The 25712-nt window shown below is 58.5% G+C and overlaps 2 protein-coding genes and 1 long non-coding RNA gene across 4 annotated transcripts; 1 reads left to right on the top strand and 2 right to left on the bottom strand.

Moving 5' to 3' along the window:
• Nucleotides 1-1572: 1572 nt before the first annotated feature.
• On the bottom strand, nucleotides 1573-4663 carry LOC102167294 (uncharacterized). Its single transcript, XR_301565.4, has 3 exons — nucleotides 4526-4663; nucleotides 4119-4225; nucleotides 1573-3152 (listed from the first exon to the last, which is right to left on the bottom strand). It is a non-coding gene; the product is annotated as an uncharacterized LOC102167294 (long non-coding RNA).
• Nucleotides 4647-10883, top strand: AIP (aryl hydrocarbon receptor interacting protein). Its single transcript, XM_003122456.4, has 6 exons — nucleotides 4647-4778; nucleotides 8040-8219; nucleotides 9337-9525; nucleotides 9885-10061; nucleotides 10153-10294; nucleotides 10569-10883. Exons 1-6 carry the CDS (start codon nucleotides 4680-4682, stop codon nucleotides 10772-10774), a joined length of 993 nt encoding a protein of 330 aa, XP_003122504.1. The 5' UTR covers nucleotides 4647-4679; the 3' UTR covers nucleotides 10775-10883.
• Nucleotides 10884-11464: 581 nt separating this feature from the next.
• Nucleotides 11465-24887, bottom strand: PITPNM1 (phosphatidylinositol transfer protein membrane associated 1). Of its 2 annotated transcripts, none has more exons than XM_085010557.1 (24): nucleotides 24712-24887; nucleotides 23662-23780; nucleotides 22081-22295; nucleotides 21806-21996; nucleotides 21472-21696; nucleotides 19296-19622; nucleotides 19123-19218; nucleotides 18925-19032; nucleotides 18185-18246; nucleotides 17846-18096; nucleotides 17369-17558; nucleotides 17168-17275; nucleotides 16749-16906; nucleotides 16457-16662; nucleotides 15521-15691; nucleotides 14790-14954; nucleotides 14399-14547; nucleotides 14163-14273; nucleotides 13865-13981; nucleotides 13499-13647; nucleotides 13265-13414; nucleotides 12992-13175; nucleotides 12551-12679; nucleotides 11465-11957 (listed from the first exon to the last, which is right to left on the bottom strand). In XM_085010557.1, the coding sequence occupies exons 5-24, from the start codon at nucleotides 21551-21553 to the stop codon at nucleotides 11694-11696; spliced, it is 3177 nt and encodes a 1058-aa protein (XP_084866683.1). In that variant the 5' UTR covers nucleotides 21554-21696; nucleotides 21806-21996; nucleotides 22081-22295; nucleotides 23662-23780; nucleotides 24712-24887; the 3' UTR covers nucleotides 11465-11693. The 2 variants fall into 2 exon arrangements, with proteins under 2 accessions (XP_084866683.1, XP_003122503.3); XM_003122455.6 differs by having other exon boundaries at nucleotides 21875-21996.
• Between the last annotated feature and the right edge of the window lie 825 nt (nucleotides 24888-25712).

The following is a 25712-nucleotide window of genomic DNA, read 5'->3' as shown; positions in this document are numbered from 1 at the left end:
GCCACAGCAACACCAGATCCGAGCCTCATTTGGAACCCACGCCGCAACTTGCAGCCACGCTGGACCCTTTAATCCACTGAGCGAGACCAGGGGTCGAACCCGTATCCTCATGGATACTAGTCGGGTTCGTTACCGCTGAGCCACAAAGAGAAGTCCGAAATGTCCCAATTTCAAATAAAAACAGGATTTGATCATGCATGACTCATTTCAAGTCCTGGCCTTGCCGTGAGCAAGTTATATGACTTCCTGGTGCCTGGTTCCTCATTTTTCAGATAGAGGTAATGACAGTTGTCCTCACGGCATTAATTTAGGATTAAGCAAGTCAGTGCATGGTGAGAGGCATAACATGGTGCCTGGCCCATCTAAGCACTTGATCAATGTTAGGTATTATCACAATTCGTAAGATCCTTAAGCCTATGGGGTCTACCTTTGAATGTGGTGCGAAAAAGAAATCCAGATTTATTTCAGCGTAGAGTGAACCAGCTTCCTCTGAACTGTGGGGCCACTTTTATCACATATCAAGAGGGTTACTGGAAGTTCCCGCCAGGGCTCAGGGGAAAACGAATCCGACTGGTATCCACGAGGACATGGGTCCATCCCTGGCCTCGCTCAGTGGGTTAAGGATCTGGCATTGCCGTGAGCTGTGGTGGAGGTCGAAGACGTGGCTCAGATCCCGCCTTGCTGTGGCTGTGGTGTAGACTGGCAGCTGTAGCTCCAATTGGACCCCTAGCCTGGGAACTTCCATGTGCCACAAGTGCGGCCCTAAAAAGCAAAAACAAAAAACAAACAAACAAAAACCAATATTGTTGTCAATATGTATATCTGTTTTAAGCTTTACCTTTGGTTCCTTTGGTCTACTTCACTAATTCTCAGCCAGTATCATGTGCTGTTTTTGTTTTGTTTTGTTTTGTTTTACTGTGGTTTGTGGTGTGGTTTCCCATGGCAGGGCAAGTCTGCTATTTTGGTCATCTTTTTCAAACTTGATTTAGCCTAGCTTCTCATGGACCTTTATTCTACAGAAATATTACAAAAATATACTTCAAAAATCTTCCCAGGAGTTCCCTGGTGGTGCAGCCAGTTAAGGATCATTGTTACAGCTGTGGCTCAGCTTCGGTCCCTAGCCCAGGAAATTTTACATGCCACAGGCACAGCAAAAAAAAAAAAAAAAAAAAGAAAGAAAGAAAAAAAAGAAAAGAAAAATCCTCCTAATTTTCTCTGGGGTTTCATTTAACTTCCAGATTAATTTCAGGATAAACTGCAGCTTTAAATGTTAAACTGTTCTAGTTATTAACAAGGTCTGTCACTTCAGTGCATCTCTTATGTTCTTAAAAAGTTTTTTTCTATGGCGTTTCTGTTGTGGCCAGCAGAAATGAACCCAACAAGTGTCCATGAGGATGTGGGTTTGATCCCTGGCCTCGATGAGTGAGTTCAAGATCCAGCGTTGCCGTGGCTGTGGGGTAGGCCGGCAGCTGCAGCTGGGATTTGACCCCCAGCTTAGGAACTTCCATAGGCCTCAGGCACGGCCCTAAAAAGAAAAAAAAATTTTTTTTTCTCCAAAAGTTGTGGGCTGTGTTTTCTATTTCCTAAATACTTTGAATTTTATTGTTCTTTTTTAAAATGTGTGTGTGGGCCACACCCACAGCACATGGAAGTTCCCAGGCCGGGGATTGAACACACCTCATCTCTACGTTGGGTTCTTAAATCTCTGAGCCACAGCAGGAGCTCCTTATTGCTCTTTGGAGTGTCTCTTTATTTTCTACTGCATTTTGGGGTGGGCTATGGATAGTGTTAAGAGTGTTATTGATTTGGGGTAGCTTAGCTTATACGCCTTTAATATTGCTGAACTCTGATTTGTTTTTTGTGTTTTTAACAAGTGGCCGCACCTGCAGCACATGGAAGTTCCCAGGCTAGGGGTCGAGCCACAGCCATGGTAGAAGCAACGCCGAGTAATTATGTTCTGAGCCACATGGGAAGTCCTGATTTGTTAAAATTGTCTGTAGATTCTGCTGGATTTTCTATGCAGATACAGTGACTCATTTCTTTTTCTTGGTTTAGTGCTTTGGCCGGGACTTCTAATACTTTTCGAAAGAGCACCATTCATAGAGACCCCTCCTTATTTCGTTCCTGCTCTTGAAGGGAATGTGAATGCTTCTTCTATCACACTGAATTGCAGATGGCTTTTGTCAACCTGAGAATCTTCCTCTTTTTTCCTAACTGTGAGTTTTGAATAGTCACCAACACAAGCTTTGTCAAATGCTTTTTCTGCATATTTTGAGATGATCATACGAGTTTTCTCCTTTAGTTCGCTGAAATGATGAATCACAGTACTGGAGGTTTCTAATGTTAAACCTTTCTTACTTTCTTGGAATGAGTCCTACTTGATTTGGGGATTTTTTTTTTTTTTTTGAAAAAAAAAATTGAAATTTTTGTGGTAAAATACATATAACATAAAATTTACTATCAAACTTTTTTTTTTTTTTTTAAGGGCCACACCCACGGCATATGGACGTTCCTAGGCTAGGAGTTGAATTGGAGCTCTAGTTGCAGGCCTGTGCTGAAGCCACAGCAATGCCAGATCCGAGCAGAGTCTCTGGCCTACCACACAGATCATGGCAACGCTGGATCCTTAACCCACTGGGGTTGGGTTCCTTACCCCTGAGCCACGGCAGGAACTCCTATCTTGAACATTTTGAAGTGCGTAGTTCCATCGCGCCCGCTATGTTCACAGCATTGTACAGCCGGTCTCCAGGACTTCTTTGTATTCCAGGACAAAACTTGGTATTTCCCTCCCTCCTCTCACTCTACAACTTTGTCTATGAACTCGACTACTCTAGGTTCCTCGTATAAATGGAATCACGTAGCATGTGTCTTTTTGCGAATGACATTCACTTAGCATATGGACACATTTTTATATATACCAGTGGATTCAATCAGCTTAACATTCCTCTAGGGTTTTTCAGACCTATATGAGCAAAATGAGTGTATGCTTTTCTTGGTTTATGGTATCCTTATCTGGTTCAGGAAATAAAATGAAACTAGCCTCATAAAACTTGTTGGTTGGCGTTCTCTCTTTTTCCATTTTCCGGGACAATCTGTGTAAGATACAAACTACTTGTTGCTTCAGATTTGGCAGAACTTGCCTGTAGAACTTCCTGTGTGGGCAAAAAACAAAAGCAAAAAACAAACAAAGCATGTTTCCCTTTCACCCCAGATGTTCTGCCTCTCCCAGGGGACTTCTTGTGGGAAATGAACCACTATAAATATCTGAGGCCCTTAGCATGCTGGTCAAAGGGGACGGACAGTGATTTTTCATGGTTATGAGGATGGGATGAAGACAGGCCCTAAAACGGTCCCTTTATTTGGTGACCTAAACTTCAAAAGTGGGAAAAGAGGCGTTCCCGTCGTGGCTCAGCAGAAGTGAATCTGACTAGCATCCATGAGGACGAAGGTTCGATCCCTGGGATAAGGATCCGGCATTGCCATGAGCTGTGGTGTAGGTTGCAGACACGGCTCAGATCTGGCGTTGCTGTGGCTATCATGTAGGCAGGCAGCTACAGCTCCGATTCGACCCTAGCTTGGGAACCTCCATATGCCTCTGGTGTGGCCCTAAAAAGATTTTTTAAAAAAGGGGAGGGGAGAAGATTCTTATAGCAGCCATTCTTCACAGCCAATCACCAGAGCCAGAGAGAAGACAGAACCAGAGAGAAAAATGCTGTCTTAGCTCCCGCAGTACCTCATTTCTATCATTCATGTACTTTCTGATATTCACCAGGCACCTACTATGTGTCAGACACCTACTATGTGAGGACACACCCACCCTAGACCCCTCAAGGAGCTGTCTCTTGGGGAGCATGGGAGTGATTCTCACAGGGCTACTGAAACCCTCCTTCCCCCTCCTTCTTATGCCTACTTTGTTTATTTTAGGGCGCCCCCCCATAAGGAAGTTCCCAGGCTAGGGTGTCAAAAGAGAGCTGCAGCTGCAGGCCCACCCACAACCGCCTCCAAATCCCAGCCGGGTCTGCGATCTACACGGCAGCTTGCAGCAGCACCAGATCCTGAACCCATAGAGCGTGGCCGGGGACCGAACCCACATCATGGATACTAGGCGGGTTCCTTACCGTTGAGCCACAACTGGGAACGCCTATCCACTTCTTTTGTCAAAGAGGAACATCCAGGACCCAAAAGTCACGACTATGGTGCTAGATATGCTCAAAGAAAGGAAAGCCTAGAAAGGAATACCCGAAAATAGTAGTTTTAGGGGGTGGCGTTACGGTCGAGCTCCCCTCGCCCCATTCCAGCTCCCTAATGCTCTTATACTTCTACTACTTTAAATGGAGTGGCTCACGGCCACGTGGGAGGGCCCTCTGGAAATCAGTTCAATGACATAATTGTTAGGGACGCCCTCGCCCCGCGGGGCGGACTCCAACCCCGCCTTTCTGACAGGCCCGGGCCCTCCCCTTGGACCGTCTTAGGCCCCGCCCCCGATTGGACCCGCGCGCTCAGCGCCGCACAGAGAACCAATCACCGTCCGCCTCCACGTTCGGGCCCTTTTTGGCGTCTGCCCTCAGCCAAAATGGCGCCAGCTCGGAAGTTGCCGAAGTGCTAGAAGTTGCCGAAGCAGGTCCGGAAGCTGCCGAGCGAGTCCGGAAGTTGCCGAAAGAGAGCAGCGGGGAAGGAGGATGGCGGATATCATCGCAAGACTCCGGGAGGACGGGATCCAAAAGCGTGTGATACAGGAGGGCCGAGGAGAGCTCCCTGACTTTAAGGATGGAACCAAGGTTCGTGTCTTCCCTTCTCCCCTCAATCCGACCGCGGCGCGCTGCGCATGCGAGGCGGGAGGAGGCCTTAGGCGAGAGATTGCGCATGCTCAGATAGCAGTGGTCGGTGACCCTACCGCGCACATGCCGAGCTCGACGCTGGTTGGTCTAGATTTAAGTAGAGGGTGAGTTCGGATGTGCGTCTGCCCCGCCCCCTGGCTTCGCTGTGTACCGCATTGGTCCGGGAGGCCGTCCGTCATCGCACACTGGTTGTAGGAGGGGGGGGGGTTGACCTCGTTGATTGCGCAGACCCAGAGCTGGATAAGACCCTAAACAGGAAACCCAGGCTCTGGGAGGGGCCCCTGGGTTGCAAGGTTCAAGATCTTTTATAGATGGAAGGCCCTTCTGAAAACACAGACCAGCTCCCATTGCTTAGATGGGAAAACTGAGGCCCTGGGGCGCACAAACCCAGAGAACAGGCCCAGAGGTCAGGTCTGCCAAATCAGAAGCCTTTGGGCAGCTTTCCACCTGCTCTACCTGTCATCGCTAGGGACAGATAAGGGCTGGGAAGTAAAGAACCTCCTAGCTTCCTCCTTGGTACATCCAGGGCCCCGGCTTCAGCCTCTCCAGCCCCTTCCCTCAAACAATGTACATCTCCAGGCTTCCTTGCTTCTGGTCATGCAGTTCCCTCCTCCTGGAGGGCCTTTCTCCGATGCCACTTGTCTGTAGAGCAGGGAGCTTCCTGGGGGTAGCCCTGTGCCCAGCAGAGCCGTCACACAGGACATGAAAATTGAGCAAATGCGTAACGATGCCAGCCCCCAAAATAACTGAAGTGACATACCTCGTTGATGACTAGAACGGTTTAACATTTAAAAAATACTGGGGACACCAAAAGTAAGAGCTGCCATCAATGAGGGCATGTTTCCTGGGCAGAGCTATGCTCGGATCGGGCAGGTGAAGATCCCAGCCTGTCCCCATATGAGTGCTCCGAGGGCAGAGCTGCGTAGCTCTAGTGATCAGTGATACTAAGAAGGACCTTCCTGAGTGGAAAGAAGGGATGTGGATGTGGGCGGATTCCCCCACCAGCTGGGGGCTTTGGGGCTTGAAAGAGGTCCTGGCAAGGGAGCTGCTGGAGGGAACAGACACCACATGGAGAGAACACTGTAAAAATAGCGAAGCCCTACCGCCAATGACACCAAAGAAGAGGGCTGGGTAAATTAAGGAACCCACCCCCTGTGTTGATGGAGGGCTCACATGAGCACCAGGCTAAATGCTTGACAAGTTTATTTTCTTTCATTCTCACAGTGTAGGGTAGGTGCTATTGTTGACTGCATTTTACTGATGCGGAAATGGGGTTCAGAGGAGTGGCATGGCGTGGCGGTGAAGAGCGTGGGCGCCTCTAACCATATCCTGTCGAGGCTTTGGTTTTTGTCTTTTTTTTTCCTGCTGTGCCCAAGGCATGGGGGAGGTTCCCAGGCCAGAGATCAAACCCACTCCACTGCAGTGACAACGCTGGCTCCTTAACCCTTGGAGCCACAGGAACTCTGAGTGTTCAGTCTTTAGACCTCTCTTCACTCACCCTGAGATAATTTCATCCAGGCTCCTGTCTTTAAAAAAACTCTCCATGCCTGGACCACTCCCCATGGTATATCTCTAGCCTTACTGCTCCCTTGAACTTGATTATCCAGTTCCCTGCTCACCACCTCCACCTGGATGTCTCGTTGGCAACTCAGACTCAACCTGCTCCCCCATCTCGGTTAAGGGCACCTCCAACCTTCTGGGTGCTCAGGCCAAAGACCTCCCAGTGTCCATGGCAACCTCCATCCTCTCACATCCCACAGCGGATGCTCAGGGTGCATACCCACAGTCTGACCCCTTCTCACATTACAGCTCTGGTCCAGACCGTCGTCTCTCCCCTGGGTTATTGCAGGACCCTCCTAACTCACCTTCCTGCTTCTGTCCTCCCTCCTCTCCAGCCTGTTCTCACCGCAGTAGCAGCAGAACCCACGGCAGCGAGTGTCCCTCCTCTGCTGGGTCCAGCCCCCAACCTGGGCACCTCCCCTCTCAAAGTCCTCACCCAGCCTGCAGGCCCTGTGGGGGGCCCTCCCTACCCACCAGTGAGCCCGAAATGCATCACCCCACCCCCTCGATCACTCTGCTTCTGCTACCTTGCCCTCCCGCTTCCTGAACAGCCCACACACCACCCCTCTGTAGGGCTCTGGCACCTGCTGCTCTTTTGGCCTGTGACACCGCCCCCCCCTGCTTCCTAAAGCTGCATCTGCCTGGCTTACTCCTCCCTTCAGATCGCTGCTTCAATGTTGCCCTGGCAGAGACCCCACCCCCACTCCAGCTCACCCTGCCTTGCCCCACTGCATTTTCTTTTTTTTCTTCTTCTTTTTTTGGGGGGTTTCCCCGTGGCATATGGAGCTTCCCAGGTTAGGAGCCAAATTGGAGCTACAGTTGCCGGCCTACATCACAGCCACAGCAATGCCGGATCCTTAACCCACTGAGCGAGGCCAGGGATTGAACCCGCAACCTCATGGATTCATTTCCGCTGCGCCATGACGGGAACTCCTGCCTTTTGTTCTCTGGCCCACAGCACTTCGCTCCACCTCGTGAGGCGTGTTTTGCTTGTGGACCCTCTCTTTCCTGTAGAAGTTCCGTGTGACCCCACGGGGGCGGGCAGTATTGTCTGTTTTGTTTACGGCTGGGCCTAGCACAGAGCTCAGGCCTGTAGTAGGTGCTCAGTGAATATTTGTTGAAAGAACGATTGGGGAGTTCCCGTCGTGGCGCAGTGGTTAACGAATCCGACTAGGAACCATGAGGTTGCGGGTTCGATCCCTGCCCTTGCTCAGTGGGTTAGCGATCCCGCGTTGCCGTGAGCTGTGGTGTAGGTCGCAGACAAGGCTCGGATCCCGCGTTGCTGTGGCTCTGGCGTAGGCCGGTGGCTGCAGCTCCGATTCAACCCCTAGCCTGGGAACCTCCATATGCCTCGGGAGCGGCCCAAGAAATAGCAACAACAACAACAAAAAAGACAAAAGACAAAAAAAAAAAAAAAGAAAAAAAAAAGAAAGAACGATCGGAGCCAGGCTTCTCGGCCCCCAGCCCGGCCCGTCCACCCGCTTCCTTCTCTGCGACAGGATCCTCACCTGGGTGGCAAAGCCCGGTGTGAGGTCGGGTGGTGAGCCCTGTCGCCCGTGGCACCCGCAGGCTGTGAGCTGCGCTTGTCCTTGGGTGGCGGGGAGGGCTGTGCCCTTGCCTGATCCCACATGCGACCTGCAGGCCACGTTCCATTACCGGACTCTGCGCAGTGACGAGGAGGGCGCCGTGCTGGACGACAGCCGGCTGCGCGGCAAGCCCATGGAGCTCATCATGGGCAAGAAGTTCAAGCTGCCCGTGTGGGAGACCATCGTGTGCACCATGCGGGAGGGGGAGATCGCCCAGTTCCGCTGCGACGTCAAGGTACCTGAGCTCCCGCGCTCGGCGGCGGGCTGCCCGGGGGCGCCCCACACCCCATCCCAGGGCCTTTGCCCTGGCCAGGCCACCCCGACCCCCTCCAGGGCCCCACAGCACCAGGACACAGGCACCCCGGCCCCTATTCCGTCTTTTCCTCCCCATTAGCCAGGCTGCAGCTGGGACCGGTTCTCAAATGCCGTGACCCTTCTGGCTCCTTGCTTCAAACCCCTCTGGCTCCTGGTCGCTGGCCAGCTACCGCTTAAGCGATAGATGCCCACACGGCCCTGCAGGGTCCGGCCCCTGCCCGTCTCTCCCTCCCATCCACCTCCCTGTGTTTCTATCTTCTTCTTGACCAAGATCCTCCCTCCTGCTTCAAACTGAGTTCCAGGGTCACCACCTCCAGGAAGCCTTCCTTGACGACTGGTAGTTGACTCGAACCCCTCTGCTGGGTCCTCCAGCCCCTCGTGCTCTGCATGGCCTGGATCTGGTCCTCTGTCTGTGTCTAAGCTACTTGAGGTCAGCGATTGGGCCTGGTTACCTTAGCTTCAAGATGCCCAATGTGGGCCAAGACTCAGGGCATGGCTGCTGGCTGGAGGCACGGTAGCTGAGCAGTCTGGCCCATGCAGACAACAGGCTCGGAGAGAGGAGCTGGTTAGACTGGGCTGGGGGTAGCCTGGCTCCCGCCGTCCCAGTGGATGTTCCCTATGCCTGAGGGTCTCCGCCGAGGGTTTGGACCTTGCTGTCCTGAACCCAGCTCTGAGATGGACCCTGAAAAGGGGGTGGGGTGGGGCAGGAGAGACAGAGGCCGGGAACAGAATGCGGAGGGACCCTCAGTGCTCCGGGAGAAGGAGGGGAGGAAGAGGTAAGAATTCCACTGGGCCTGGAAGGACAGGGGAGCTGGGGACAGTGGGAGTGTGTGTTTGTGGGGAGTGGGAGGGGCAGGTGCTTGGCTCAGTTTGGTGGCCAAGAAGCATGGCGGGACCTGAGACCTGCACTGGGGTAGAGGTGGCAGGCTGAGGAGTCCTTTGTTGGATAGCGATGGGGCAGGGCACCGGGCCTCTTGGGCCCATCTGTAGCCAGCCCACGGTGACAGAGCCCCTGGTGCCCACTCATCCTCCTGCAGCATGTGGTCCTGTATCCGCTGGTGGCCAAGAGTCTGCGGAACATCGCCGCGGGCAAGGACCCCCTGGAGGGCCAGCGGCACTGCTGCGGCATCGCGCAGATGCACGAGCACAGTTCCCTGGGCCACGCCGACCTGGACGCTCTGCAGCAGAAGCCCCAGCCTCTCATCTTCGACATCGAGATGCTAAAGGTGAGAGGCCCCTCGCCAGACCCCCCACGGCCCAGCTTCAAGGGTGCTGCTGGCCCACAGTGGGTAGGCTCAGGGCCAGTTGGGGGATTGGGGCAGGGCAGGGACAGGGACGCCTGGCAGTCCCCTTGGGTGTCCCCCCCCGGGGCCCCTCCCCTGCCTTCAGGCCTCTGCGAGGGCGGGGATCCCCATCATCTCGTTTCTAGAACCTGGCACAATGCTGGGCATGTAGGAGATGCCACATAAATGTTTATTGAATGGTCAGTGAGTGAGCAAGCGATTCTGCTTCCAGTATCCGGGGTCCCGGATGCGGTCAGCCCCGCGGCTGGCCCCGGGCCCTGACCTGGCCTCCGCCCTGGCAGGTGGAGAACCCTGGCACGTACCAGCAGGACCCGTGGGCCATGACGGACGAGGAGAAGGTAAAGGCAGTGCCAGTCATCCACCAGGAGGGCAACCGGTTGTACCGCGAGGGCCACGTGAAGGAGGCCGCCGCCAAGTACTACGACGCCATCGCCTGCCTCAAGAACCTTCAAATGAAGGTGCTGCCTGAGGCTGTGGTGGGTGAGTGGAGGGGGTGAGGGAGCCCAGGTTTCAGCATCCTTTGCCGTCTTCCTGCCCCCAAACCCCCAGGAACAGCCTGGGTCCCCTGACTGGATTCAGCTGGATCAGCAGATCACGCCACTGCTGCTCAACTACTGTCAGTGTAAGCTGGTGGCCGAAGAATATTACGAAGTGCTGGACCACTGCTCCTCCATCCTCAATAAGTATGATGGTGAGTGCTGGGCCCTGGGGCGCCAGGGCGGGCAGGGGAGTGGCCTGCTCTGTCACCATGACTGGGGCCCAGAACCGAGCCTTTAATGTCCACCCCCATTCTGAACTCCGTGGGCCCTGCGGTGCCCACGAGGTATGCGTGGCATCACGGGGTGGGGATGGCATCCTCAGGTCGGGAGGGCTCCGTCCCATCATGGGCCCTTGGTGCCAGAAGCAGCTGGCTGGTCCCCCCCTCATGCCCTTGTGGGCCTCCTGCCCACTGGTACCCCCCGCAGACAACGTCAAGGCCTACTTCAAGCGGGGCAAGGCCCACGCGGCAGTGTGGAATGCCCAGGAGGCCCAGGCTGACTTTGCCAAGGTGCTGGAGCTGGACCCGGCCCTGGCGCCCATCGTGAGTCGCGAGCTGCGGGCTCTCGAGGCGCGGATCCGGCAGAAGGACGAGGAGGACAAGGCCCGCTTCCGGGGCATCTTCTCCCACTGACAGGGCCCTGCCGGCCCAGCCCCCCTGCCCAGACCACTGCTGCTGCCACCAGCCCACCCGCTCCCACTCTGTCATGCTTCTCTGTATATAAAGGCCTTATTTATCTCTCTCTGGGCCTGCCTGCTTATCCACTGGGAGAGCTGGGGTCATCACCTCTCATTTCCTGGTACTTGGGTGGTTTGGGGAGGCAGAGCATTGGGGTTCTAATCCCAGCTCCCCATTCACCAGCTCTGAGACCTCTTTGGGTCTCAGTGTCCCTGACAGAGAAATCCAGATGGTCTCTGTCACAGAGGAAGTTTCTTGCTGGCCAGGGTTGAGGTGCCAGGACGCTTTCAGTCCTAAGAGGACAGAGCAAGCACAGGTCAGGAGGCTTAGTGCCTGGGTGAGGGGGCCTTCCAGTGCAGCCCTACCCCTTCAGATCTCATGGTCCCCTGGCCTCAGCTAATGTGGGCAGAGGTTTCAGTGAGAAGCCAGGTCTGGGCCCCTGCAATCTGAAAGGCTGGCCCAGGGAGAAAGCAGGGTATGGTGGGGTGGGGTAGGCTGCCTCTCCAGGTCCGTATCCTGGCCCTGCCCCTGGACCTGGTGCATGACCCTGGGCACCTTCTGGCTCCTCTTTACCCTTGAGCATCTGCATTGACTGGAAACTGTGGGCTGGGCTGCCCTGTGATGCCAGACAGGTGGGCCACCGGGTGGGATGCAGGAGGTGTTTATTTCCAAGGATTGACACGCATTGGAAAAGCCTCTGGGCCCCTGCTGCTCCCCTCCCCAGGGCCGGGTCTCCCAACATGAAAGGGAAGGTTACGCTGAGGGGCAGTCAGAGATGCAGGATGTGGGGCTGGGGGCCCAGCCTTCCACAGGCGGCCACTTGGGCCCCTCAAGTGTGTGAATAAATAACCTGAGTCCAGCCACGGTTTGGGGCTCACTCTTCGCTGTCCAGCTTGAGGCTGATGCTCCGGGCCTTGCCCCGAGCCAGGGTGGTGGGCGGCGTCCCTGGGCCCTCCCGCTCGGCCTGGCTGGGGCCCCTTGAGCGAAGCAGCTGGCTCTGTTTTCGGAGGAAGTCCACAGGGGTGGCCCCGCCATAGCTGCTCTTGGCCAGGGCGGCCCTCGAGGGTCCAGAGGGGGCGTGAGGGTGGGAGCCTGCCTCCAGTTGGCCCAGGTGGGCCACATAGCCATCCGACAGGAACTGTGGGCGGGGTGGGCAGCGATGAGAGGATGGCTGGTCCACACGCTGCCCTCCCCTCCCCTCCCCCTCCCCAGGCTCCTGGGCGGTGCTGGCTGCATCACAGGCCTGGCACGGCTTGGTTAACCCCTCGGCTTTACCCTTAGCTCTGCCCCTCTCTTGAGTTTCCTTATCTGTAAAATGGGGGTTTGGAGGGAAGTAACAGCAGCAAATATTTAGCAAGCACTTGCTTTGTGCCCAGCCCCGTGCATGTGGACACGTGGTAAATCACGTGATCTTCATGATAGTGGTTGAGGCCCCTCCCATGTTCTCATTTCCACTTTACAGATGAAATTGAGGCTATGAAAGGTCAGGGCCCATGCCCAGGGCCATGCCAAAGTGCAACCACCCCTTAAGGCATGGAGCATACTCCAGTTTAAGTTAGCAATCCTGCCCTGCCTGCAGCTCCAAGCTGCCCGTGACGCCTGTCCTAGGAAGTCGCCGGCCTTCTCGCAGCCGGCCCAGGTGCTTCTGAGCACACAGGTGGCCCTTACGGCCCAGGCCTAGCCACCCCCTCCCTTCCTGGCTGGCAGTCCCCTCCATCAGGTGGCCCTCACCTGGCACTGTGCCTGCAGCTTCCGCACAGCGCGGCCCACGATGTAGGTCTGACTCGGGGGCAGGCCCAGCGCCGCATATACTGCCACGTCTTTGGGGGACCCGTAGCCGGCCACGATGTTGAGTTCCACCTGTGGCGGGCGAGGCTGGTCAGCAGCCCCAGGGGGCGGGGTCGTGCGGCTGGGGGGGTGGAGTCTGGTGGGCTTCTGGGTTCAGAATATTTCAGGGCGGGGCCACGTAGTCTTAGTCACCCGCCCCTTCTGGGGTGGGATCGGCGGCTCCCTAGTTGGTACCAGGGACTAGGGGTTCCTGGGACCATGAGGTCGGGACTATCGGAGGCTTTCCTATGGGTTAGGTCTGGCCGGATGGAGGTGGCACCAAATAGGCCTCCTCGAGGTGGGGGTGAGCAACGGTGGGGTCAGGACCCTCCCCCGCAGCCGCACCTCCTGCACCAGGCTCTGCAGAAACATTGCCTTCTGGCGCAGCGGGTCGTGGGTGAGGCCGTCGCAGAAGGAGACGACGCCGTGGGGAAAGTTGTGCTGCGACAGCCAGGCCACCACGCGGTGCTTCTGCATATCAGGCCGGCCCGTTACGTACACGATCAGGTACCCCGCGTCCTGCCAATGCCTGTGCGGTGGGGCAGTGGTCAGCTCCACCTGCTGGGGCTGGGGACCGGTCATCACGGCTAGAGTTGGGGGGGGGCCAGCCCTTCCTACCTGACCACGTCCACAGCGCCGGCGCGCACCTTGGGGTCGCTGCCCATGATGGAGACGCTGGCCGTGAAGGAGCCGTCGATGCTGAAGACCACGGCCTCAGTGCCACAGGCCACCACCGTCAGGCAGCACTCGGCGTAGGTGTGGTCGCCCCTAGGCCGAGGGCCGCGTGAGCGACGTGGGGGCGTGGCCTAGAGGAGCCCCGCCCTGCAGAGGCCCGCCCCGCCCCGCGCTCACCTGACCACCATGCGCACCGGGTAAACGCCGATGCCCAGCGCACGCTCTGGGGGCACAGGGAAGGTGAGGCGGCCCGAGCTGTTGGTGACCTCGGTGCCGAAGTGGATCCACTTGCCCGACAGAGGCTGCGTCATGATATAGACGTCCACCTGGTGGGGAGAGGGCGTGAGCGGGTCCCCCTGATGCTGAGTGGAGGGCTCAGCCGGGTCTGTCGTCGGGGGTGAATGGGGTTGGGGGCTCAACCTTGGCGGGACCAGGAGCTATGGGGGGGCGGGTACACAGAAGGGAAGACGGCAGCTTTGGCTTGGGGCGAGGCCGGCCCGAGGCGGGCTGGTCTATCCCGGGCCGAGGCCGCTGTGTCCTGACCTTCTCTCCGGTGAGCGTGACCACGTCCAAGGGCCCGTACATGAAGCGCCCGTTCAGCACCTGGGGACGGCCTTCGCACACCACCGTGTCGCTCGCCCGGTGGTTAGAAGTGACATTCTGGCGGGGAAGAGAAGGCATGAACCCGCGGCCGCAGCCGGGAGATGACAGGACTGCGGGAGGAGCTGGGCGGGGCCAATGCATGAGGAGGTGGGGCCAGGACCACAGTGGGCGGAGCGGGATCCAGGAAGGTGTTGAGGGGCGGGGATCCTGGGGAGACCTGGCAGGGCCGTGCACGTACCCGGATCTTGACTTGGGTGCGTTTGCGCTGCCACTTCTCTCGGGGAAAGGCCGGGCTGTAAATGGACGGCTCTTCGCATTCGGTCAGCTGTGGCCTCTCTTTCTCGATCACCTGTGCGGGACCGGATCAGGCGAGGCCACGTGAAGTGGGGGAGGGTGCCTGGGACAGGCTCTCCCGCCACCCACGGCTCCCTACCCTTGTCCAGTTTCCTCTCCCACCCCGCATCCTTGGCCCACCTGGCGCAGGATGAAGGCCACCACATCTGCTGACTCCCAGTAGCTGGCGTGGAAGAGGTGGGGCAGCGTGACGGTGGGGAAGGCGGTGAGCGCCTCAGGGCAGTAGAGTGAGTAGTCAATCCGCTTGGTCCCCCACCAGCGCTCCAGGACTGCACGGGCCATGGTGGGTGGTGAGCCAGGGGTGGCCTCCGACTCCGTGCCCACCTGTCTGGCCCCTAGTGCTCTTCCCTCCCTCTTTTCCACCAAGCCCGCTCTTTGCTGGGTCTGGAGTTGGATGCTGGGGTTCTCTAGTTCCAGAGCAAGTGCCGGGGGCAAGGGTTTCCGCTGGGCTCTGAGGGCGGAATAAGTGCAGCCCCCCCCCGGGGGGGGGCTGGGGGGCTGGCTGACTTACTCTTAACCACCTCACTGGTGGTGCTGGGGGCAGCTGGCTGGGCTGGCGGATCACTGCCTAGTTCACTGCCCTTCCAGAAGGCACCGCTGGCAGAGGTGGGTGTTGAGGGCACCAACATCTCCAGCTCCTCCAGAAAGAGGCCTGAGTGGGTCTGCAGAGTGTCCGCTGCAGGTAGAGAGACAACTTCAGTGGCTGGCTGGGCCAGGTCACCCTCCCGTCTTCCCACCCAGGGTTCCAGGACAGCTCGCCCCCCCACCCCCAATCAGGTCCACATCTGGGTGGACATGAAGGGGGGGGTTCTCCTTTTAGCTCACCCCAACGGCCAGCTGCATTCCTGCCAGAATGCCTACCACTGCCACACCAACCCAGGGCCCACTTGTCTCTTGGGGCCAAACAGATACTCACTTGCACGCACACACCAGTACAGAACACAAGCGCGCGGGGAGGCACAATGCACCCCTACACGTGGACACAGAAGCGCCCCCCAGTGGAGGGTGGCTGCTCTCCAACAGGGTCCCTACCTCCTCTCTCTAGCCCAGTCATCACCAATGCCTCCCACTTCTGGGCAGAGAATGTGAGAGGGTCTTGGGGCTCCAGACCGTGCAAGGGGCCAGGGGAAGGCTTCCTGGTCCTGGGAGTGGTGACGCAAGAGTCCCAGTGGTGTGGGCCATGCCCACCCCTCAGTGTTGGTGCCCTCCTCCTCCTCCCCTTTATTTTGGTTGGAGGCATACCCAGCAGCAGGGACGAGCCATCTCCCAGGGGGAACTTCTGGTAGCGGGGCACGGCCAGTGGGGCGATGGCCTGGAACTTGGGGGCCAGCAGAGGCTCAAGGCGGGAGGCGCAGGGGTCGGCCGCGTGGAAGAGATTGTAGATTTGCTCACAGGCTGGGCGCATCTGGGCCACTGGTACCCAGAAGATAAAGGGAGCAGTGCATTCAGCTGGGCATACTGGGAGGTAGGGCTTGTGGAAAGCGGTACCCTGACATGCTGTGTGACCCCTAACTCGCGCTTCTGGGACTACATTCCCTGGACGTCCTGCTCAAAGTGAGACGGGTCTCTTGGCTAAACACAGATCAGAGCCTCAATTTGCTGAGCAGTTCAAGAGGATGCATTTCCCAGGCCTGTTGGACCCCTTCTCAGGAAGCGCATCTGTGGGTATGCATTCCTCCTGGTTCATTTTGGGAAATAGCCTTGGCAAGTTCCCTTTTTTTTTTTTTTTTTTTTTTTTTTTTTGGTCTTTTTACCTTTTCTAGGGCCGCTTCCTGCCGCATATGGAGGTTCCCAGGCTAGGGGTCTAATCAGAGCTGTAGCCGCTGGCCTACACCAGAGCCACAGCAATGCAGGATCCGAGCTGCGTCTGCGACCTACACCACAGCTCACGGCAACATGGGATCCTTAACCCACTGAGCAAGGCCAGGGATTGAACTCGCAACCTTATGATTCCTAGTCGGATTCATTAACCACTGCACCACAACGGGAACTCCGGCAAGTCCCCTTCTTTCTGGGGCTCAGGGTCCCCTCTCTAGCCAGGCCATTTAATCTGTACAGTGGGGAGTGGCATTAACGCCGGTGTTTCAGGGGAGCCGAAGATTGGAGGAGGTGGGGGAGGGGCGGATGAAGAATGAGTCGTGCCCCCCTCCCCCACCTCCCCGAAACCCCAGGGCTCACCCTCCAAGGCGGGCATCACGGTTTTACGCAGAGCCAGCACCAGGCCCAGAGGGGAGCCAAAGAGGAAGAAGCCGGAGACCTTGAAGTCTAGACGGGCGGCACTGGTGGGACCATCAGGAGCCTCAGAGGTGGCAGTGGGTGGACAGGAGGCTGTGCTTGCCCGTCTCGGCTCCCCGGAGGAGGTGGCTGCGGGGGCTGCCTGCAGGCTGGGGGTGGAGGTGGGGCACTCAGTGCCAAGGCCTCTGCAGCGCAGCACAAGCCCAGTGTAGGGTTGACGGGGTCAGAACGTCACCTGTTCTGAGAGCCCTCAGGCTCAGGACTGGCCACATCGCTGGGGCTGCGCTGGGCGGGCAGGGCTGAGGGTTCTGGGCTGAGGCGGCCCAGCCCCTCCGCCCCGTCAGCCAGGGGATCCCGCACTGGGCCGACCTCTGGAGAGAGCAGCTCGTTGGTCTAGTTGGAATAGAGGACAGAAACCTCCTTAGGACTGGAGACAATGGATTTCTACTTATTTGGAAGTGAGGAAAGAAGCATGGGGGGTGGGGCAGAGATGCAAACAAAGCCAGCGAGCAGCGCCCCAGCGCCAAAGCCCCGGAGTGGATGGAAGGAGGCAGCAGAGGACAGCTGGAGAGAGGTCAGATTCCAGGGGCAGCTCAAGACCTAGAGCAGAAGAGACACTCCCTTCCTGGGGAGGCGGGCACCAGCTACACTGACCATGCTTCCTCGGCGGCTGCTACCCCGGCTCCCAGTGCCCACGCTGGCACTGTGGCAGAGCGCGTCAAAGCCCAGGATCCCACCGACGCCGTCCCCAATCAGCACCACCTGGGCGAGAGGGCAGTGCCATCAGGAGGGGCAGCAGCGGAGGCAGGTGGAGGGGGGCTCCAGCAGCAGCTGCCCAGGAACAGAACTCCTGACCTGCCCGCAGAAGCCGGCGCCCTCAGATGAGCGCAGGAAGGCGGCGTAGGCCTGGTTGGTGCGAGCGATGACGGTGGCCACGGCACCCTGGTATCGGGAGGATGAGGTGGCCAGCAGCGGCAGGGCAGCCAGTGGAATGTGGTCTTGGGAGCGGGACAGGCTGTCACCATCATGGCTGTAGGGGCTCAAGCTGTAGAAGGAGGGGACATAACGGATGGGTGGGGAGCTTCCAGGCCCTCCACTGCCCTGTCGAAATCCCCTTGGCCTGCTGGCAAGTCCCGCACCATGGGGCCTTTGTGATGGAGCCATTGACTAGAAGCTGAGGTCCAGCTGAGTGGGCGACTGGCCCAGGCAGCTGGCTTCCTGGCCTCCTCCCCCTCCCCCCATGGGGCCTCTCTGGTCCCAGGAGCCTCCAAGTGGCTGTCCACACCTCGGGGACCCCATGTGACCCCCCCACCCTTCCTCCCCGACCAGTACTTGGAGACAAGGGCATAGGCAGCAGCACAGATGGGCGGGCAGGGCACCAGGCGCAGCGCCACGTGGCCCAATGCCTCGGGGAAGTGGACGCGGGTGACGGCCTCAAAGGCTAGGCTCAGTGTCTGCACGTCCGCCTGCTTGGAGTTGGTGTCTCCGGGACCCGAGTCTAGGATGTTGCCGCTGTGCAGGATGAGGAAGAGGGCATGGACTGGGCATGTCTCAGTCCCGAGGTCCCCGGCTCCATCCAGGCCCTGCGGGGCACAAAGGGGCACCAGGGATGTCAGAGCAGTCACCAGGGGGTGGGCAGAACAGAGAGGTGGGGTAGCCAAGCATACTCACTTCTGAGTCCCTGGGTGCTCGGCTCCCATCCCCGATGTCTCTGGTGGCCTCGGTACTAGGGTCTGTAGGATGGGGAAAGCCAGTGGAAGAGACGGAGGGAGTCTCTGGGGATGCCCCCACCTGGCCCTCCAGGCGCCCCTGCTTCGCTGTCTGCCTGAGCATCCCCACCCTGCCCCCCAGCCTCCTCTGACCTCCTCTGTCCCCTGACTCTCCCAAGGTCTTTGCACATTTCTGGGCGGGTCCTGCTGCTGATGCGGATGCCTCGCCCCCAGTTGCCTGTTTGCCTCGAAAATTCTAAGCTTGCTCTGTCCAGTATGGTAGCCATTAACCACATGGGCGCATTTAAATTGAAATGAATTAAAATACAAAATTCAGTTCCTCGGTCACACTAGCTTTCACGTGCTTGATATCCCCATGCGGCCGGTGGTGAGAACATTTCCGTCATTACAGAAAGTTCTTTTGCACAGAGCTGGTCCCATTCTTCAAAATCCAGCTTAGACCCCACCTCCCAGTGAAGCCTTCCTGGACTCCAGATTAATTCCTGCATTCTTTGGGCTGTGTCTGAAACCCGAATACACTCCATCCATCCACCCATCCATTATTCGTCTGTGCATTTAAGGAGCACCCTTTCTGGATGGACATTCATCGTAGGACCCCATTAAATTTAGGAATGAGTTGTTCTCCAGGTCCCCACTGCAGGCAGGCTGCTGGCGGCTGGCAACGCGATGCAGGAGCTTTACCTGGGGCCCCCTCAGCCTCCACTGGGGAGGCGAAGGCATCGATGAAGTCGTTGGAATTCCACTTGGTCATCTCTTTGGGGAAGACCTCGTCACTGTCCGAGAAGCCTTCTGAAGGGCCCAGGGGCTGTGTCACAGGGTGGCGGGAGCTTCCCAGAGACACCCCCTGCCCCCAACTCCAACAGGGCTACCGTGGCTGACCGTGGGCATCGAAGAATTCCTCGTCAGAGCTGTTCTCGGAGTCTCGGGCGATGTTCTGCATGCGCCACTCGGACAAACTCTGGGGAGACACGCCCCCTGCAGGGCCACGTCCGCCTCAGCCTGGGAGTCCCGCCTGAGGGCCGGTCCCTCCCGTCGCTGAGCCCCAGCCTCACCTCCGTGCTGGGAGGAGTAGGAGGAACGGGAGGACGAGGACCACTGCTTGCCAAAGCTGGCGTCGGGTGAAGCGTCGGGGCCAGGGGGGGCTTCGGGCCCATCGGGGGTGCCAGCATGGCTGGCCCCAGCCCGGGGCTCTGTGCTTGGCTTCCCCGGGGGCTGGGCCTCAGGCCCCTCGCTGGCCGCGTTGCACTTGGCCATGCGCTGTGCCAGCATGCGAGCAGTCTCTTCCTCCAGGGCACGGATGTCAGCCATGCTCAGCTCTGTCCACTCGTCCTGCCAGCACCAGGCCTGGCGGTGGGCCCGGAGCATCACCCGACGCAGACCTGTAGGTGCCCAGGCGTCAGAACCATGCCCTTCCCCCGCCATCCCCCGGCTGCTGCAGCCACATGCCCAGCCCTTGAGTTTGGGTAATGGCTTCTCTGGGCACACCACCCACCCAGAGCCACAGAGTAGGGCAGGGTGAGCCCTGGCCAGGAGATGGAGGGGAAACGGTGGTTTCTGTCAGCCTGCCCGACCTCCCTGCCTGCCCGCTGCCTTTTATCCCTCCAGACACCCCAACTCTGAGCACTGAGCCCACCCCAGCACCCTTGGGAGGCTGGGACCAATGTGTGTTCTTGCTTTCTTTCAGCTGGCTTCCTGCCGACTTCTTCAGAGGCGTTAGCAATTAAGGCGTTAACAGTTAATGAAATTGTTGATGGTTAATGAAGGTGTTAATAGTTAATGGAAGTGCTGGCGCTTAGTGAATGACGGTATCATTGTGGCGATACCCATTCTGGGATATTTTCCTCTTAAGCAGGGGAATAAGGTTAGAAACTTCACTATCTAGGAAATAAAGGCATAATGACTGCATTATAACTATAAACCGGGAGGAAATACATCAGAATCTTCGTGGTGGTTCTATGCGGGTGAACTTCATTTTCTTATTTGTGCTTTTTGGCCTTTTTCCAAATGTAAGGCGAGGCACCTATATCCCTCTCCAAGCTAAATTTCTTCATCTGTAAAATGGGAATATTAATAGTCTTACCTTAAGGGACATGGGCGCTACAGGAGGTCGTGCATGGAAAGTGATTAGCGGAGGATCTGGCCTATTGTGATCAATATCAGCTTTTCATATCTGGGGAGTAGCTCACTGGAGGTCCCATGAGAGCTGTGGTGCAGGGGAACCCAGGTCCCTGGATGCCCCCGGTCCTTCTATCTGCAGGTAGCCTGCCCTCAGACCTAGGAGGTGGGGCAGAGCAGAGCCACAGGAGCTGTGGGGTTAGTTTTTGGGGGGCATGAAATAGAGCATTCTGGATACCAGGGCCAGAGAATGGGACTGGGAGCTGGCAGTAGGGGGGCTCTGGGAAAATGACAGGTCACAGCTTTGGCCTGCACCCCTTAGCGTGTTGCCAGGGAGAGCTGGCAACCCTCCTACGAGTCTTAAGTCCTTTGACCCACAGGACATTGGAGAGTCTTGGAATCTTTTTGGGGTTGTTCTTCTCTTTTTTGGCCACACCAGCAGCACATGGAAGCTCCAAGGCCAGGGATGGAATCCGAGCTGCAGCTGCCATGCCAGGAGTTCCCACTGTGGCTCAGCAGTAAAGAACCCAACCAGAATCCATGAGGATGCAGGTTCGATTCCTCGCCTTGCTCAGTGGGTTAAGGATCCAGTGTTGCTGTGAACTGTGGTGTAGCTCCCAGACAGAGCTTGGATCCTGCAGTTCTGTGGCTCCTGCAACTCCGATTTGACCTCTAGCCTGGGAACTTCATGCTGCAGGGGCGGCCCTAAAAAAAAGAACCCAAACCAAACCAAACTAAACCAAACCAACCAAACAAACAAAAAAAAACACACAGTTACGATGCAGGATCCTTAACTCACTGTGCCACAGCAGGAACTCCAAGTCTTAGAATCTTAATGAATGAGAAGCAGCATCTCTGAATGTCAGAGCTGGCATGGACCTCAGAGATCACGTCGCCAGCTTCTTGCCCTCTGGACCCTCGCCTGCCCCTCAGGCCAGGTTCCGCTGACCCCAGGCTAGGCTGTGCCACTCCCCTCTGCCTCGGTGCTCACCACACCAAATAGAAATGATGCTTATGTTTCCAAGGCCCCAGTTAGACCGGGAGCATCCCTGGCGCAAACACCCAACTTGGTGCCTGCCTGGTAAACGGAACCTGCCGTGGCTGGGTGCTCACCGACATCATGGATGAACTGCTCAATCTTGGCCTGCATGCCCCAGTAGCGGAACTCAACCTTGCACAGCTTATAGGCGCACATGAGGGGCCCCGTCTGGGCCGCCGTGCGTGCCCAGTCATCAGCCAGTGGTCCTCGGCCCGTCTTGGCCGAGCGGTACAGCCGGGGGTCCTCTTCTGCTTTGTACTCGCCGGGGGCCACTGCATCTCGCACGATGTCGATGGTATCTGAGGAGATGCCGGCAGCACTGAGCAACATCAGCCACCTCCGGCCCCTGCCACCCCTTCCCTCAGGGCACAAGAAGCCTAGGCCCGCAGAGAGCCAGGGACTTGTCACCTGTCGAGGTGGCAAGGGGCCCGAGAGGGGCTCCAGGGGTTCCTGCTAGGTCTAGGCGCTAGGCCTCACCCAGGATGCGCTGTCTCCTCTCAGCCCCGCTCAGGTTGAAGACATTCGGCTGCTGCCCCCCATCAGGCAGATAATAGGTCTCTATTTCGATGGAGAATTTCTCCACAAAGGGGCAGGTGTACCTGGGCAGAGGGCAGGGCTGAGGGTCATGCTGTGTCCACTAGGGCTGTTCCTCTCATGGCCCCTGGCCTGCCCCGGCCACTCACCGGGTCCGAGTATAGGGATAAGCGTTCCAGGACTCCTCCTCCACCTGCAGGGCGGCCTTGGGCAGCAGGGCCCGGAACCAGCCTGGGATGTGGGAGCCCACGTGGTACACCTTGTGCGTGTACTGCCCGCTGCCGCCGGGCCCATCTGTGTAGGGACGGTTGGCCAGGATCTCCACGCCACTGCCCTCGCCACTCGACTCCTCTCGGCTCTTTTTCTGCAGCCCAGGTGGAGCAGAAGGGCAGCTCAGCCCCAGCGCAGCCCCTGGGAAGGGATCCCTGGCCAGGCCTGCCCTCCTGTGCAGCTCTAAGGCCCTAGTCCCAGCCTTCTTAACTCTGAAACCTGATCCTGGTCCCCTGCAGCTCTGGGGTCAGGATGACAGCCGCTGTCCCGTCCCCAGCTGTGCAGTCCCCTACGGGGGTTCTGCAGGCCAGGACTCTGTCATTCAAGTATGTATCGTTGGCTCCATCCCAGGCTTTGTTTCGGATGCTATTATTTGGGATCTGCTGATATACGGAACAAAGACTCCTGCCTGCCCTGGTGGGACTTACATTCCAGGGGGGAGGGAGACACAGGACAGATAACAGACAAAAGCAAATTATAAGGTCGGTTAGAAGGTGAAAAGCGCTAAAAAGAGTGAAGGGGATAGAGGGAGGGTTGCAATTTTGTTAGCAGGGCCAGGGAAGGCCCCTTTGAGAAAATAACTTGACCATGACCTGAGGGGATGGAGGGTGCTGAGCAGAGGTGAGGTGGAGAAGTAGTCAAGGGGGGGTGGAAGGGGGTGAAGGGGCTGGAAGACTCAAGGAGAGTAAAAGCGGTCCATCTTTCCAGGACCCCAACACCAACTCCTGCCACACCCCTTATAGTTTGAGAGCACTCAGATCTTGCCCTTCTACAGCTCTGGAGTTTGAACCACTCAACCCTCTGGGGCCGCTGGGTTCTGGCCCCCTCACCTGGGCAGACACTGGGCCCACATTTCCCAGGAGCACACCTGGAACAGGCACCTACCATCTCCCCTCCCGGAGAGCCGCCCAGCTCATTCCCTCCGGGCCCAAACCCAGATCCTCACCGGCTTCATCTTAGCCCAGACCTCGCCCTCTGGGGTTCCGGCCTGCCCCTCTCTGTCACAGTTTTGGGGCCTGGGGTTGCCAGGATCCTTCACGCTCTGGGAACCCCCTCCCAGACTTTCCCTACCACCTGGGACCCCTCCTCACTTTCTGCCTCCCACTCCTGCCTCCTCCTGTGCTCCTTTCCCTACTCCTGAAGGATTACAGATGCTAAGGAGGATTAAAAGAGATCAGATGTGGACAGCAGGGGCTGGGCACTGGGGCGGGGGGAGGTGCCACTAGGCCCTCTACCCTCTTCTCCCAGTCCTTAACCTCTACCACCCCTTGCCCTGCATCCAACTAGGGAACCTCTCTCTCCTTCTCCCACCTCTGAGTCCTTCCAAACCCCAGAGCTAGACTGGAGGGGGATTGAGCTGGGCCTGGTCCCTTGTCCCAGGTGCGGCCTGCCCGCTCCTGCGGTTACCCGACATCAAGCATGACCCCCGACTTTCGTCTCCTTCTTCCTACCGCCCTCACCTGGATCATGTAGAGCTGGGCCACCTGGTACTCGTCCAGGCTCATGGGCAGCAGAATGTGGTACTCCTTGATGAGCATCCTGAAGGCGCTCAGCCGGCCGCGCGCGGCCTCCGCTCCTCCTGGCGCAGGGCACCGTGCGGCCGTCAGTGCGGGGCGGCGGCGCGCGGGCCCGAGCCCTGCGCGCGGGCCGAGGGGCTTGGGCCGGGGGACCCCATGCCCGGGCCCGCCACAGGGGAGGCAGCGGCGAGCCCAGCTCTGCAGCCAGCACCGCGGGGGACCCGGAGCCGCCGCGAGGCTGAGCGCTGACCTCTTTTTCCGCGCAGCCCCCGCCCCCCGCCCGCCCATCGCCATGGCAACCGCGGGCTGACGCGGGCCCCCCAGAGCCGCGGGCGCAGGCCGGCGGGCTGGCAAGCCAGCAGCACATCTCGGGCCGCATCCTAAGCCCTCTTGGAACAGCATCCCTCGGGGATCCCCCCCTGGACACCCCCGGGCCCCTCCTTCCGGGTCCGTTTTCCACAGCTGGCCCCTCGGGGCCCGCCCCCTGCATCCCTTTCCTCGAGTCGGTGTGGTTCCGTGTCCCCCACTTTTGGGCGTCCGCTTAGAACCTTGTCCCCCGGGGGTATCTCTCCGCGGAGCAGCCCTGTTCGCCCCTCCTCTCGGCATCTCGATCAGTGTTCCCCACCCCCCCGCACACGAACCTACCTTCAAAGACCAGACACCTAACACCTCGGCCCCCTAGATCTATCTTCCCTACCCTGGCCGGCAACCGGTCCTCAACTTTCCCCTTCCCAGCATCCTTCCTGGACCCCGGACACTCGTCTGTGCAGCCCATCATCCTTCCCCGAGGCTGACCCCTCTTCGGGCTGAGGCAAAAGTATCCCACGGGCCCCCGTCCTGAGAGACCCGCTCCATCCACCTGCGCCCCGGTTTCGCTACAGCCACCACCCCCATTGAGCGAGCGAGAGGCCCCGTGGTCCCCACTTCCCTCTGCTCCCCGGCGTCCCCGTTCCCCGCGGTGCTCTTGGCCCTCCCGCCAGCGTCCCGGCTCACCTCTAGTTTAGGGCGGGCGCCCGTCACCCGGTCCGGGCGGGGGCGGACGTGTCGTGGATTGGAGGCCGGAGCGCCCCCAGCCCCGGCCTCGGATTCCAGCAGTGGCCGGACCCTCTGGAGGCGCAGCGCGGGCCCATGGCCCCGACCTTTCTCCCGGTCTGCCCGCCGGCGCCCCTGCGGTCCCTCCCCGCCGCCCGCCGCGTCACTGCGGCCGCCCCGCCCCCTTCCTGGGCCCGGCCGGCCCTGCCCACCCCTGCGGGGTCCGGGCAGCCCCGCCCGCGGCAGAGGAGGGCGGCCCCAGCCTTCCTTCCCCAAGGCAGTGGAGGAGGAGGCCCTTCTCCAAATGCTGGCGCTTTTTGCTCCCGCTGTGTCCTTTGGCACCCCCAAAGCACTCTCGGTTCCAACCTTCGCCCTGGTCCAGCCCTCTCTGGTGTTAAGAAAATGTGACAGCGTCCCATCCCCAACTTTCCAGGCCTTTGAAACCTGGGACCCGGGGTGGGGGAAATGTCCAAAGTCTGGGCAGAAACCGGTCTCTGACTTGCCTCTGCGGAGCTGCTGGGCTTCCAGCGCCCAGACCTCTAGGGACACACCCAAGAAGGGTCCTGCAGTCATTCCCAATCTTTAGGCTAGTCCCTGAGTAGAGCCCGTGGCTTTCTTCACCTCTACCTTCCGGGTCCCCAGGGCTGGCCAACGACAGCCAGACCCGGGGCAACCGCGGAGATAACGGAAGGTTGGGCTTGTGGGACCACACCCAGTTACCTAAAGAGCACTGGGACAGAGTAACGCAGCAGCAGCACCCAACCGAACCGGCTGGGTCTTCCCGTGTTGGAAAGCAGCAGTGCCCTTCCCCTCTGGGGGCTGAGGTGGGGTGTATTCAGAGCCTCCAGGGCGGATTTGGAGTTTAGGACCTTAGGGCATTAAGGCATGTGAGGGCATGGCTTAAGTGAAAGGGCACTTCCATCCTGCCGGGCCTCACCATTACCAGCTAATTCAGAGGAAGA

This window comes from Sus scrofa, chromosome 2, assembly GCF_054392235.1.
Source record: "Sus scrofa isolate SSC_HxYL_T2T_F1_AM1 chromosome 2, Sscrofa_HxYL_maternal_Yorkshire_Landrace_v2.0, whole genome shotgun sequence".
In the NCBI taxonomy this organism is placed as follows: Eukaryota; Metazoa; Chordata; class Mammalia; order Artiodactyla; family Suidae; genus Sus; species Sus scrofa.
Note: the sequence above shows the minus strand (reverse complement) of the source record. Positions and strands in the feature narration are given on the sequence as shown.